The sequence below is a fragment of the Rhipicephalus sanguineus genome, chromosome 6 (genome assembly GCF_013339695.2).
Source record: "Rhipicephalus sanguineus isolate Rsan-2018 chromosome 6, BIME_Rsan_1.4, whole genome shotgun sequence".
NCBI classification, from domain to species: Eukaryota; Metazoa; Arthropoda; class Arachnida; order Ixodida; family Ixodidae; genus Rhipicephalus; species Rhipicephalus sanguineus.
In genome coordinates, this window is record NC_051181.1 from 153,838,639 (window position 1) to 153,851,441 (window position 12,803).

The window sequence follows — 12,803 nt, forward strand, 5'->3', positions numbered from 1 at the left end:
AACGTCTTCTCAGATAATAATATAAAAGAAGGCACACTGTAAGCTCATGTTGTGAGAACGCCTTCGTAAAGATAACATATTCGAGTGCAGATCAGTATACAAGAATGAAACAAACTCTCATCCCTCTTTACGCAGGAAGAGAGAGAGAAAATATTAGAGAAGGAAATGCAGGGGGGTTAACCAGTTTAGGAAAACTGGTTAACGCCGCCCTGTTCCCCTGCTACCCTACACAGGGGAACAGGGCGGGGGAATTAAAGATGGAGAGGAAAGAGAGAGCGAGAAAGTTAGCACATGACACAGCACAAACACAGGAAGAATTTACCATGGACAATCCGTACAAATTCTGCCACCAGACATTACAGCGAAAGCTCCAGTTACGTTATTAGTGCGGCATAAGTTAAAAAAAAAACGTGAAGTAAGATTAGTTCATATCTACGTAAAAATGTAGGTACGTGGCGGGAACACTATTGCATTGATTCAACATGGCCTGCAGGGCTACGAAACTGCTAAGGCTGCCTCATTATAAGAAGTATAGCGTGCCGCGGGTCGTTGGCTTCCTGTAATGCAGCGGAACATTGAATACGAACGAAGTCAACTGAAATAATAAGTTGAAAAAGGGACACCTACGTGGACCGGAATTGAAGGTCTCTCGTAAGCACTGCTCTCGCTCGCCACTAGAGCGCCCTTCCTTTTTGTCAGGAAGGTCCTGCATATATTATACATAAGGGCCAGGCCTAGTATCGGGTAAAAAGAACAAAAAACAAGCGAACAAACAGCGCCTGGCGTCACCCGAGAACGGCAGAAGCAAAAACAAAACCAAGACGGGAAAAGAGTAAAAACAGCGCGCGCCACTAAGCACGCGCGCACGGCCTATAGACCACACAGGCGTGCCTCTGAGCGTGACAGGTGGAAATGCGCTGTCCGGCAGATAGCTTTTAGTCCGGCCAGGCGTGACTGATCGCCGGCGCGAAGTAGTGACCGTGCGTCGGGCATCTCCTCTCACGCGACGCCAACCCTCTGTCGCCGATGCGACTCGAAACTGGAGGCGGACCGCGCATGCCCCGTTGAGCTAGACGCGAAGCCCTTGTCGTCCTTCACAACCGTGGCCTGCGGGACACGGCACATAGAAATTGAATTGCAAGTGGTAGGTCTATTTGAGACACGGGAATGAACTGTGTTGGATATGAAGGGAGACGAGGATGGTCGGGTGGGGACATTAAAGAAGCACCACCAGGAAGAGGTCGTCATCATCATAGCCATAATCAGTTGACGTCCATGCATCGGTAGCATCGCTTCTCTGTGTTCTATGTGCAACAAACTGTAGGGCCGAGGACTGTAGAATGGTCCTACTGACAGCGCTCAGTTCGATTCGTAATCACTTTTGCGGAACTGTCATTTCAGTCGTTATGAAGAAGAACAACTCAAGTGAGAAACTTTGTTTACCTAAACGTCGAAGGATGATCGCGCACTTATATCAGGAATCAATCAGGAGAAAGGAATCAATAATGTTGGCCTGCTTAACGCAGACATAGTGAGATACAGAATACAGGTTTAATCTTATGAATAACAAAAGAAGGAACGTTTTTTTTTCTCCGCACAAGCTCAGTTTCAGTTCAGTAATAATTGGCCTTAAGTAAAAGAAAAAAAAAAAAAGGTCGCAATTAACCTTACACAAACTCTGAATTGAACGCTGAAATCCTTTTTGTGAAGTATAAAGCTCGTGTCTATGAATCAAAATCGTGAAATACTTTGCATGTTTTCAGACGAGTCACATATAATATCTAGGGTCTAACGTGCTAAAACCACGGTATGATTATGAGGCACGCCGTAGCGCAGGGCTCCGAAAATATTGTCCATCTTGCGTTCTTTAACTTGCACTGATGTCGTACGGTACACGGGCCTCTAGTATTCCACCTCCATCGAAATGTGACCGCCGCGGTCGCGACTGAACCCACGACTTTCGGATGAGCATCCCAGCATCCCAGTATCCCAGCACCGTAACCACTAAAACACGGTGGCGGACCACGAATCGAACCGCTTCAATACATGACTTCGCGTAGAGAGCAAACTTGGTATGGTTAGTCATTAGAAACGTGTACTTTTCGGAAAGTAGCTTTCACTTACAACTCAACTCGGAGCGTCGCATCCTCCTACCCTTTCCAAATGCGCGTTTGTACTTATGTACGCATGCACGCACAAGAAGGCAATAATTACTCGCCGCGTGACGTGTCCACTAGAAGCGTCAGTGAGGCGTACCAGGCTGCTCGTTCGAGCGTTGGGCCACCAGGTCGCGAAAAATCGATCTTCCAAGGTTATTCTCTCAGCCGCGACTGCTTTTCGATGTTCTTGATTCTGAACAAAGCTCGCCCGAACATGCGCGCGCTATTTTTGAGCTGGGGCACTTAGGAACACTCGCACGCACCGGAGGGGCACACGTGCTGCATTTCTTTTTGGTTTCTCCGGGGTTATCATTCTTGAAAGCTCTCATCGAAACTTTTTCAGAGACATTGTTTCGCCATGACAGCGGCGGCACGTAGGAGGTATAGGTAGCATTTTAATACTTCATCTAACTTGCAGTGAAAAACAAACAAACAAACAAACAAACAAACAAACAAACAAACAAACAAACAAACAAACAAACAAACAAACAAACAAACAAACAAACAAACAAACAAACAAACAAACAAACAAACAAACAAACAAACAAACAAACAATTTTTTCACTGAACATAAATCGCAGGTTTAATTCCTGGCAGCAACAGTCGCGTTTTGACAGGGCTATGCATGAAACAAATACACCCGTAAAGGTGCTTGCCATTGGAGTAGCAAGGGGGTGGGGGGAGGGCTGGTTGATAGTGGCGTTCAAACCCTTCGAAATTTTCAAATTTTGCACGTGTAAACACACTCGCGCAAACACGCACACGTACAAACACACGCACGAACATGCACAAAGTAAGCTGAAACATACTGGGTTAGATATCTTACGTGGACATTTAATATGGTGCTCGGGACCTGCAAGTTCTCTTCCTTGCACGTATTCTCTTTCAGTGGCAGAGCAGCCTTAGCAGGAGCAGCAACGAGATGAAATTTCCAGTGCGACATTTCCACATGGACGTTTCAAATAGCTTCGGCAGCGCTACGGGGACAGCGTAAACGAGCAACTGCTATCGCCTGCTTCTCTCGCCCTTCACAGAGTTAGCTAACAGCGTGCGCAGTAGCACTCACCAGACTAGCCATGGCGTGACGCGAATACGAACGAAGAACCCCCTTTTTGTATGTTTGCCCTAGTTTCAACACTCTCCGCGCTTGCTACAGAACTCCTTTCTAATTTTCTATCAATGTTACTTGCCTACTGCAGCATTAGTGCGTCTATCCACTCATTGCGGCACTCAGGCAGTCTCCGTAGCCAAGCGCTCATTTCTCTTTTTTTTTGTTCCCGCTTGAGTACACTCTCATCGCTGAAGCTAGTGGCCTCGATCTACTGACAGCTTGCAGTTCCTATTACGCTTTCGTAACTTCTTTTTGTCAGCAACTGTCTCGCCTTGTCTTTTTAAGCTGCAGCTTATCTATTCCGGAGACGGGAAAGCCTGTTAAGACTGCTACTCTTCCGAGAATCTGCGAACACTGAAACTTCAAAAACCTGCCCCGAAAGTGTTTGTTGCTTTAGTAAGAGGCTGAATCTTCAGTAATATCGAAGAAAGTTCTCGGGAATCACGTAGTTAGCGAACGAGCCACATCTTTCGTAGCTTTTCTTTGTATTTGAGTCTTTTTTTTATTGTCCCTCGTATGAGCTAATCTTGACTTGTGTCGGTTAAGTTATGGCTAATATCGGTTAGCGTTGACCAATGTTGCCTAAGTGATAGTCACCTTTGGCTAATTCTGGCTAAATGATCGCGAATGTTGGCTAGCGTTCGATTATCATTGGCTAATGTCATCTAATGGTGGCAATCTGCTGTCATAGCGGTAGCATACTACTCTTCAGTGAATCTCATTTCAGCGGTGCCCTTTCACGGAGACAGACAACAACCAGAGTCGGTTGTACCTTGAACTCGACTTTATAAAAAAACCATGTACGCGTCGCGCGAAGATTGTCTCGTTTCAATACAGGGGCCCCGTTGTCTCTATTTTTAATTTGTGTCCCGTTGTTATACTTTCCACCTTTCTTTTTTCAATGGCGTGCTTCTTTCGGAGAACCAAGCGAGTGCCACTGGTTCAGGCGATGGCGTTGCAGCCACTCCGGTCTCAAGGAACCCAAGGGCGTATTCCCTGGGAAGCAGTTGACGCAAGTTTCCGGACGACCAAGGGAGATGCGCGGGACTCGAGCGCCGTCATCATTGCCATTGCTTCTTTTTTCCTTTGCCTTCTTCTCTCCCTCACACGCTTGGCCTGCTGTCATTGTCTGCACGACCTGTTCTTTCCTTCAGCCTTTATCGGCTTGCCCTTCGGGTCCTCTTATCTCCTGGCCTGTTCCCTCTCTCCAACGCGCGGTGCGCGCGTGTGCGGTCTCTAGAACGGGCGCCCCGCAATAATGGCTCCGACATGGAACGAATGGCATAACCACGTCTGCTCTCTCGCAACAAGGGCCTCAGTGGCAGGCCTACATTTCTTTGTTTTCGACTTGCCTCTGGCTGTTCTGTTGGGTCTGCTGGCCTGCCTTTTATTCTTCCTTTCTTTACGTGTTGTTACTGAGTACCCAATTTTTATCGTTACTTGCTTTTCTTTTTGCGTCAGGGAAATGACTTGCCTTTTGATCTGCTTTGTTGCAATGGACGCCGCAAGGAGCGAAGAAGCAATCGCATCGCTGGAATCGTATTTACTTTTAGGGAAGCGATTGGAATAGCGCATTGTATTTTATTATTTGTTAGTAAGGGCGTCCAGGTGTAGGCGTAGCCATTGATGGTTTTTCGTAACTGAGCAACAACAACAACAACAACAACAACAACAACAACAACAACAACAACAACAACAACAACAACAACAATAATAATAATAATAATAATAATAATAATAATAATAATAATAATAATAATAATAATAATAATAATAATAATAATAATAATAATGGATGGGAAGATAATGATCAAAATCGGTTATATACGGTACAACTGCGCTTCAGATGCACAATACCACAGCTCACGAAGCATCGTATGACTGTTTCTTTAATCACGAAATTCCATTCAGGATTCTCGACTAATGAGATGCGCTACTGATGCTCGCCGCAACGCGCAAAATGGCCTCCTTTTAGTTTCTTTTTATTTATTGCTGCCATGAACAGTGTGATGTTTTGATGACTGTTCGACAGTAATTTTATTTCGGAATCAATTTTATAGGCGTTTCGTAAGGTGGACAACATTAGGTGATTTATTAGTGCAAGGCCTGCTGCTATTTATGTGTGTTTGCTTTAGTCCAGTTGCTTTAGAGCACAGACAACAAGGTGACAATATGCCGATGGCCTTCCTTCATGCACTCTTTGTCATCACGAAAGAATTTAAAGTAGCGTGTAAGCAGCTGTATGGCGTATTCTATGACTAATATAGTGAACAGCGAATAAATGCGCAAAACCTTAATAATTACATGACAACAAGCTGAAGAGTCCATCAGAGGAAGGAAGAAAACAGGGAGGTTAACCAGAAAGAATGTCCGGTGGGCTACCTACCCTACGCTGGGGGATTAGGGGGTAGGTAACTTTACTTTCATCAAAAGAAAGTAAAGTTTGTATGGTGATCTTACGTACATATATTGGCAATTACTGGCAATTACAATGTATTTTCGATTCAATGTAGTGTCGTCACGTTTTCTAAAAGGGATGCCCGAATCTCATTTTCAAACCACATACTCAAATTGTTGCCTCCAGGAAGCATGCGCAGAACGAAAAAAAGATTATTGTCACTGATAACAACATGGCGTGTAAATTACAAAATGAGTCGCCCACCATAACGTCTTCACTAATGTGATGACGTAAGCCAGAACACTGCAGTCTTAAGAAAACTGAGTTCACACTTGGTAAGACCACGGTTCAGTTGCCCCTCCGCTTGATTTATAATTTTTCTCCCAAGTATTATTAAACTGTTGGACGAAATAAAGAAAGAGAATCGGCGTACAAAAATGTACTCACTGTGAATGAAGCGGATGAGGCTGACAGGTCCTGTCCATTACACCAGTGGAAATAAGACAACCGAAAAACAGCGCAGCCGAGGAGAAGACTTCAAAGAAAAGCCAACACAGTGTATGTATATGCGGATAGCTTGTAGCAACAAGAATAAATAGGCGTAGGGAATTGTTGGTAGTCTTGCTGATCGGGGCTGTGTACGCCACGGCTTACTGCGGGTTTTGTGTACAGTGTAGTGGTACATGCGTAGCGGCGTAGTGTTGATGAGCGTGCGGTGCGTTGCTCTAACTGTTGGTTCTGCTCCAGGCGCAGCAGCTCTGGCCGGGACTGGCAGAGGGTGTCTAGCGGAAGCCCAAGGTCAGGCGGCGACAGCCCGCACAAGACCTAAGCACGGCTCTGTACACGCTTCGCTCGCTGCAATTTGCATCTTCTCACTTTACTACGTCCACGAGAGGATGCCAGCGTTTTAGTCCGTTTCTTTTTTCTTTCGCAATAATTGAAAAGTGTTAACTCGCTTCACTACGCTTATCTAAAATACCACGGCCGAATTGTAACACCTGCACGTGGGAAGAAACTTAATGAATAGGAGAGGGATAAAGATTAGATAGATAGATAGATAGATAGATAGATAGATAGATAGATAGATAGATAGATAGATAGATAGATAGATAGATAGATAGATAGATAGATAGATAGATAGATAGATAGATAGATAGATAGATAGATAGATAGATAGATAGATAGATAGATAGATAGATAGATAGATAGAGAAGGCTTTCATTTAAAGCGCCTCGTACGGGTACACACAACCTGAAGTTTGTACGTACGTATATAATCAGCTTAGCCATAGATTCTACGTAGCCGGAGGAGCAATTTACCAGCCAGTCCTTCAGGTCAAACAGGCCTACGGTTGGGCGCGAGATTGGCCAGGCTCATTTGGATGGCGGTGGCGCTCTCTAGAGGAATGTAAGAAGATCCCGAAAAGCTGCCGCATGCCATGGAATCACGTTTTACAGGCAAAGTAGTCATCCAGAGCACTATTAGTGAATGCGCCTCCCCCTTAACTGTCTGCCCAGATGGCAAACGTAATCCAGCTATTAGCAAACCCCTTAACCAGGCAACCAGCGCAGACGGAAACAAGCGCGTTGAGAAAAGATTGCGAGAAAGCCGTAATCATCGCACTTTCACTCAGCCGCGAAGTCTACGGTAAACTTATGCAAACAAGACAGAATACGAGAAGGAATACCAGAGAAATCTGGCATAGTGTAAACATGACGGAAATAGCGGCTAACTTTAAATAATTATTTTCAGTGAGCTTCTTTGAAGTTATTTGCCTTGCTGCGAGTTTGACCAGTGGATTAACTTCCGATTGCAAAAGCGTGGCGAAGAACAAAAAAAAAAAAAAAAGCTTAGCTTAACCAAAGAGCGTTCATTTTTAGCCCATATAATCGAGCTCATCGCTGACCTTGAGCGCTTTGTAGCTGCCGTTAACTAGGCACGCTAATATTAAAACAAAAAACAGCATATACATAAGATAATTACGTTTTATTTTGTCCAAAGAGGTTTTGAAACAAACGCATACAATAGTACTGCACTCCGAAGAGAAAGTAACAACGGTACTTTTGCAGCTGTAGACAAACTATAAAGCGAGGAAGTTTCAGAAAATTTAGGATGCTTAATTCCGCCACCACAGCTTGAGTGAGAAACCTTACACATATCAGTGTTCTAGACGTGCAGTTCTAGTAAGTTCGCATACAGATAGTGCATGGTTTGCTGCCAAAGTTACGAATGCCCAAAAACAGATGCCGGCCAGAGACTACGCTCGTATTTTTGTGTAAGTACCCTTTACTGCGTGAATCTTTGTCATCAGCTTCTCAAACTTCTTTTTATAAGCTTATGAAGCAACGAAGTTATACTTAAATTTCGGCCATGAAAATTGATAAGACGTATCCGTCAACATGATAACATCGACACGGCCAACCTCTGTTAGCGTAGTGAACCATTTTATTTCCCTTCTTTCGCCTAAAAGCTGGCATCCTCTGTGGCCGTTTAACAAAAGCCGCTGCCTGAATGAAGCTGGCGCTGACACCTAGAATAGATACTCGCGTGCACAAGCCGTAGAGTAACAAGTGTGCTTGCAAAACTTACTGCATCCTTTCAGCCACCGCAAGCAAAAAAAAAAAAAAGAACAGTCATGGATCCAAGACACTACAGTTTACGTGGGCTGCTGCAGCAAGCTGTAGGGGCAGGCATTCACGCTTCTTTAGAGTGCGCTTCGCGGTCTGTAGGACTGTTCTTTTGCCTTTACAGCCAATTACAAGAGCGCAGTTTACGCTCTGCTACTGTTCCGTTACTTCAAGGTATAACGACTCGGTTTCGTATAAACCGCTTATCGGTGATCTCAGCTATGCCGCTGTTGATCAAATGTGAAATCAGATATTGCTTTACGGTTACAATATCTCGATCCGAGTGTTCCATTCCATTATGATTATGACGACCTTCGTACTGTGCGACGACACTACGAGGATATTAATCGTCGTCAGAACGCCTAGTCATTCTGAGCCTTGCTATCGCGTTTAGGTGAATCGAAATAAATGTTATCCACAACAGTGAAAATCTGAAAATATAATAACTGCCATTACAGCAAATGGCATTCAGGAGTCGGGCGCGCTAATCACCGCACATCTGCGCGCAATACCAATGCTGAATGACCGCTGCACTGTCTCGACGTTGACTCAGACAACAGTGCCACCAGCGCCAGTATCTCTGAGGGCAGCACAGGGAATACTGTAGCGGACGTGGTTGACAAGCTAATTGCTTATAAATTGCTTCTGTTAAGATGGCAACGGGTTTGCGGACAATTGGCAGTTGTTATATGTAATAAAACAGCGTCCGCGGCAGAAAAGCGGCGAAGGTGAAGACGATGATGATGTGTTAAATATGCCGTATACCAACAAGAAATAATGTGCCAAAATTCAGGCGGTTGGTGCTAAAGAATGTTGAGAGCATCTTAACGCCAATAACGACTTTGCAGCGATGCAACTCAGTTTATGCAGTAACGTGCAGAATTCACAGCCGCGAATGACAGCACTGCGAATGTGCAAGGAAAGAAAATTGCTCGCGACCAGCAATAGTACCTTACCGACTAATGTAGAGCTAGAGGACGCGGGTTCGATCCCAGGTCACGGCGCCAGCGTGAACACGGACGTTGAATACAAGAACAACCACGAGCTTAAATTTACGCGCACGTTCAAGCAGCACAGGTAGTCAAAATTATTCCGGAACCTCCTGCCTTGGTGTGCCTCATATTCATAGGCTTTTAGCACCTAATACTTCAGGCTGTTAATTAAAAAAATATTGCTTAAGTGTTGCATGTGGTACTGTCTCATATGTATTGTGAGCTCTGTCCTCAGAGTTGATTATTCTGAGGCTGCGCCTTCGATAACACTCTTACAGCCCGAAAAACAAGGAGCCTTGAACCAATCAACTTCATCTCCGGTGGCCGAAAAAATAGCTTGTGCACATACAAAATTAAAAACAAAGGGGGAGCAAACGTTCAATTACTTATGAAAGTTATGGACCATATCAAATGTGACGTTTACGACCTGACGGGAAGGTAGCTGCTTGGACGTTATCCTAAGAAACAGAGAATGCGACTGCGTTCAAAACTTCACAATACTTGATGTCAGTATACAGCGCAACCGCACCATATTTATTTATTTGATTTGTATACATACAAGCACAAGGACACACAGAAAAGAGGGAGAGAGCAAGCTGGCAACTGCCACCAAGAGGGGCACAACGCCTGCCTGCTCTTTCGGGAGGAGGGAAGAGACAGAGGAAAGGAAGTTAGGAGGAGAAAAAGAGGAAAGGAGATAGGAAAGTGAAGAAAAAAATTGACGAAGACTTGGACAAAAATAGGTAAACACACACACACAAAAAAAGGAACGCTTATAGACGGGTGGCCAGATCTGTTTGGTCCATAAAGGTCAGCAGAGCTCGATGGGCCTGGTCGCGTCGAGATACACAACCTCTCGGAAAGAGGTAATCGTCGATGGTCGCGCATTTAAGTCCGAGGAATTTATATTCCTTAATCAGCAAAGCCCGCTGCGTAGCAAACGCGGGACAGTGTATTTATAACAAGGAAATGAAACAAAAATAGACGCGATACAGCCAGTATCAGTCTGTAAACACTGAACCACGATGAACAAAAACAAAATCGATCCTTTGGACACCTAAGACGCGAGAAAGTTTCAACTGTCAGCACCAGACCTCCCTCGGCAGTTTGCACTAATTCTTATACTCCGTCCAGGTAAGTTTTCAGCCGCTACGCTCAGATATAATACACAACAGAACCAAATGCAGTTGCTCTTTTTGGATTCGGACGCAGAGGCGCCACCAGATAGATACGTCTCCACTTACCCGTGCTACAGAAATCTGTGCGATTCTTCGCACCGAAATAATTCGGGGGAATTTCAATAGTACAATAGAAGCGCCTGCAGTTTTCACCGTGTAAGTACTTTCGTGCGCCAGCTAGCGTTGTCCCCATTCAACACTTCTCGAGTCGTTAATATTTTACACGTTGCCTTCGCTGTAATCTTTGGGTCACAGAACGGAACTTTAGACGTGAAATACTTTCAGGATCACAATAATGGGACAGACAGATCGAGAATAACACCGAACTGACTGAGGAGATCAAAGTAGCAAAATTAAGATACACCGCGCAATTTTCATTTATAGCCTCAACGATACAACGCTTATGCCGATATAGACAGGCTGCAAAGTCCGCTGAAGTATTCATTAGGAGAAAGCGAACAGCCAGAAAATGTGAATTGATCGATAGCTACTCATTTTTTGGCCTTCTTTCTGCTGACGTGTTTTCCTGGGTCGATCAGCGACACGTGGACGACGAGCGCCTCGCGTGCGAATCCGAAATATTCAGGCAGAGCAGTGAATTCAAGCTACGGGCTCCGCGCTTGGTGGAGACGAATGTGTCAACTTATCGACATCTCGCTTTTGTGAACGCTGTGGAGCATTTCTTTTTTTCACTTACCCCATTTACGAAACGCACTAACCTGTGACTAAACGAACTCATGCAAGGCAATGTCGAAACCTACACGATACAAGGATCGCTAGGAGCTAATGATGATAATAATAAAATCGTTTATTGACATCAAATAACGAGGGAACGTTGGTGACTCAGATGAGACAACCGAAAGCCCTTCGGTAGCGGTGGCCTTCGCGGCCCTGGCCACGGTTAGCCAGGTATACAGAAGCAGTAACAAGTGACTCGAGCGCAGCCTCGTCATTCGTATAGATTTGAGCTCCGTATACACCGGTCTGGGCGCGGTACTCGTACAGTGGCAGGAGACAGTTGAAAGGGTTATCGCTACGCGAGTCGCACCCTATCGCACCTGGAGTCCAACTGCAGTACCACAGAGAAGGAGTGCCTTGCCGTCGCATGGACACTTGCTCAGTTTCGACCTTACCTCTACGGCCGCCCATTCAAGGTAGTGACAGATCATCACTCGCTGTGCTGGCTGGCGAACGTAAGAGACCCTTCCGGACGACTAGCACGGTGGAGCCTACGTTTGCAGGAGTACGACGCCACTATCGTGTAGAAGTCAGGTCACGCACACGAAGATGCAGACACGTTGTCAAGCGCACCAGTTGAACTTGCCGCTGAAAATCTCGAAGACGACTGCCCTTTCCTTGGAGCCGTAAGCATGACATACTTAGCTACACGGCAGCGAGCAGATGCTGGATTGGCACCTGTAATGGAACATCTAGAGGGCCGCAACGTATCTCTGCCCCCAAATATAGCTCGCGGATTGTCATCCTTTTGTTTGCGACAATATTCTACCGATCGACCAAGCACGAACTCCCGGAGGCTACGTCCCGTCGCACTTAGTGGTCCTTGTCGTCCTTTTGTCAAGAAAGACGGTCTATATGAGTTCGTTGAAGTGCCTAGACGCTTACTCTGGTGGTTTTGCCGAGTGTACTGCACCTCTTTGATACGTCTATTTCTGAATTAGTGCTATCGAAATTTCCATAAGGTTTCATTATTTATTACTCAGTTTTTGCTGCTTTTACATCTCTTCCTGTGTACAATTTTCCGTATTCCCAGCGTAGCCAATCCGAGGCATAGATATTTAAATTCTGGGGTTTCACGTACAAGAACGAAGGTATGTTTGTGAGGCATGCTAGCGGGTGAATCTGCATCAATTATGACCCCCACCCGGCGTTCCTTGGCGTGCACTTGAACCTGTGTACAAGCGTAACTGTGCCACATTTCGCCTTCACTGAAAGAGGACCGCCGTGGCTGGGTATCGAACCCATGCGCACGATCTTAGCAGCGTGACGCCTTTGGTGCTAAGCCATCACGGCTGGCGAACGCATAGAAACAGAAATAGGGAGCAGCCTTCTTTCATTTTTGTACACATTTATTCCCTTGTAACCCCACATGTGATAATTGTAGGCGCGAGGAGACGATTGCCGATTTTGTCTTCCGATTGCCCTCGTTTCAGTGCGCAGAGAAATTACAAATGCGTTAGACATACTTGACAGCGGTACTTTATAAGAAGAAAGAATCCTAGGGCAATGGACGAAACAGCCCTCAGCGCTGAAGGCGTTGAAAGCATTGTTGCGCTTTTCACGGACTAGTAAACTTGGAGACAGACTTTGAAAGGTGTCT

At 45.3% G+C, this 12,803-nt stretch overlaps 1 protein-coding gene across 1 annotated transcript in view; it reads left to right on the forward strand.

Annotated features, from left to right (window-relative positions):
- Nucleotides 1-12,803, forward strand: part of LOC119396834 (voltage-dependent calcium channel subunit alpha-2/delta-1) — a 112,793-nt gene that overhangs the window by 32,718 nt on the left and 67,272 nt on the right. Inside the window, exon 2 of the mRNA XM_037664171.2 lies at nt 6,416-6,466. Within this exon, the coding sequence (XP_037520099.2) occupies nt 6,416-6,466 (51 nt within the window). The remainder of the gene's footprint in view (nt 1-6,415; nt 6,467-12,803) is intronic.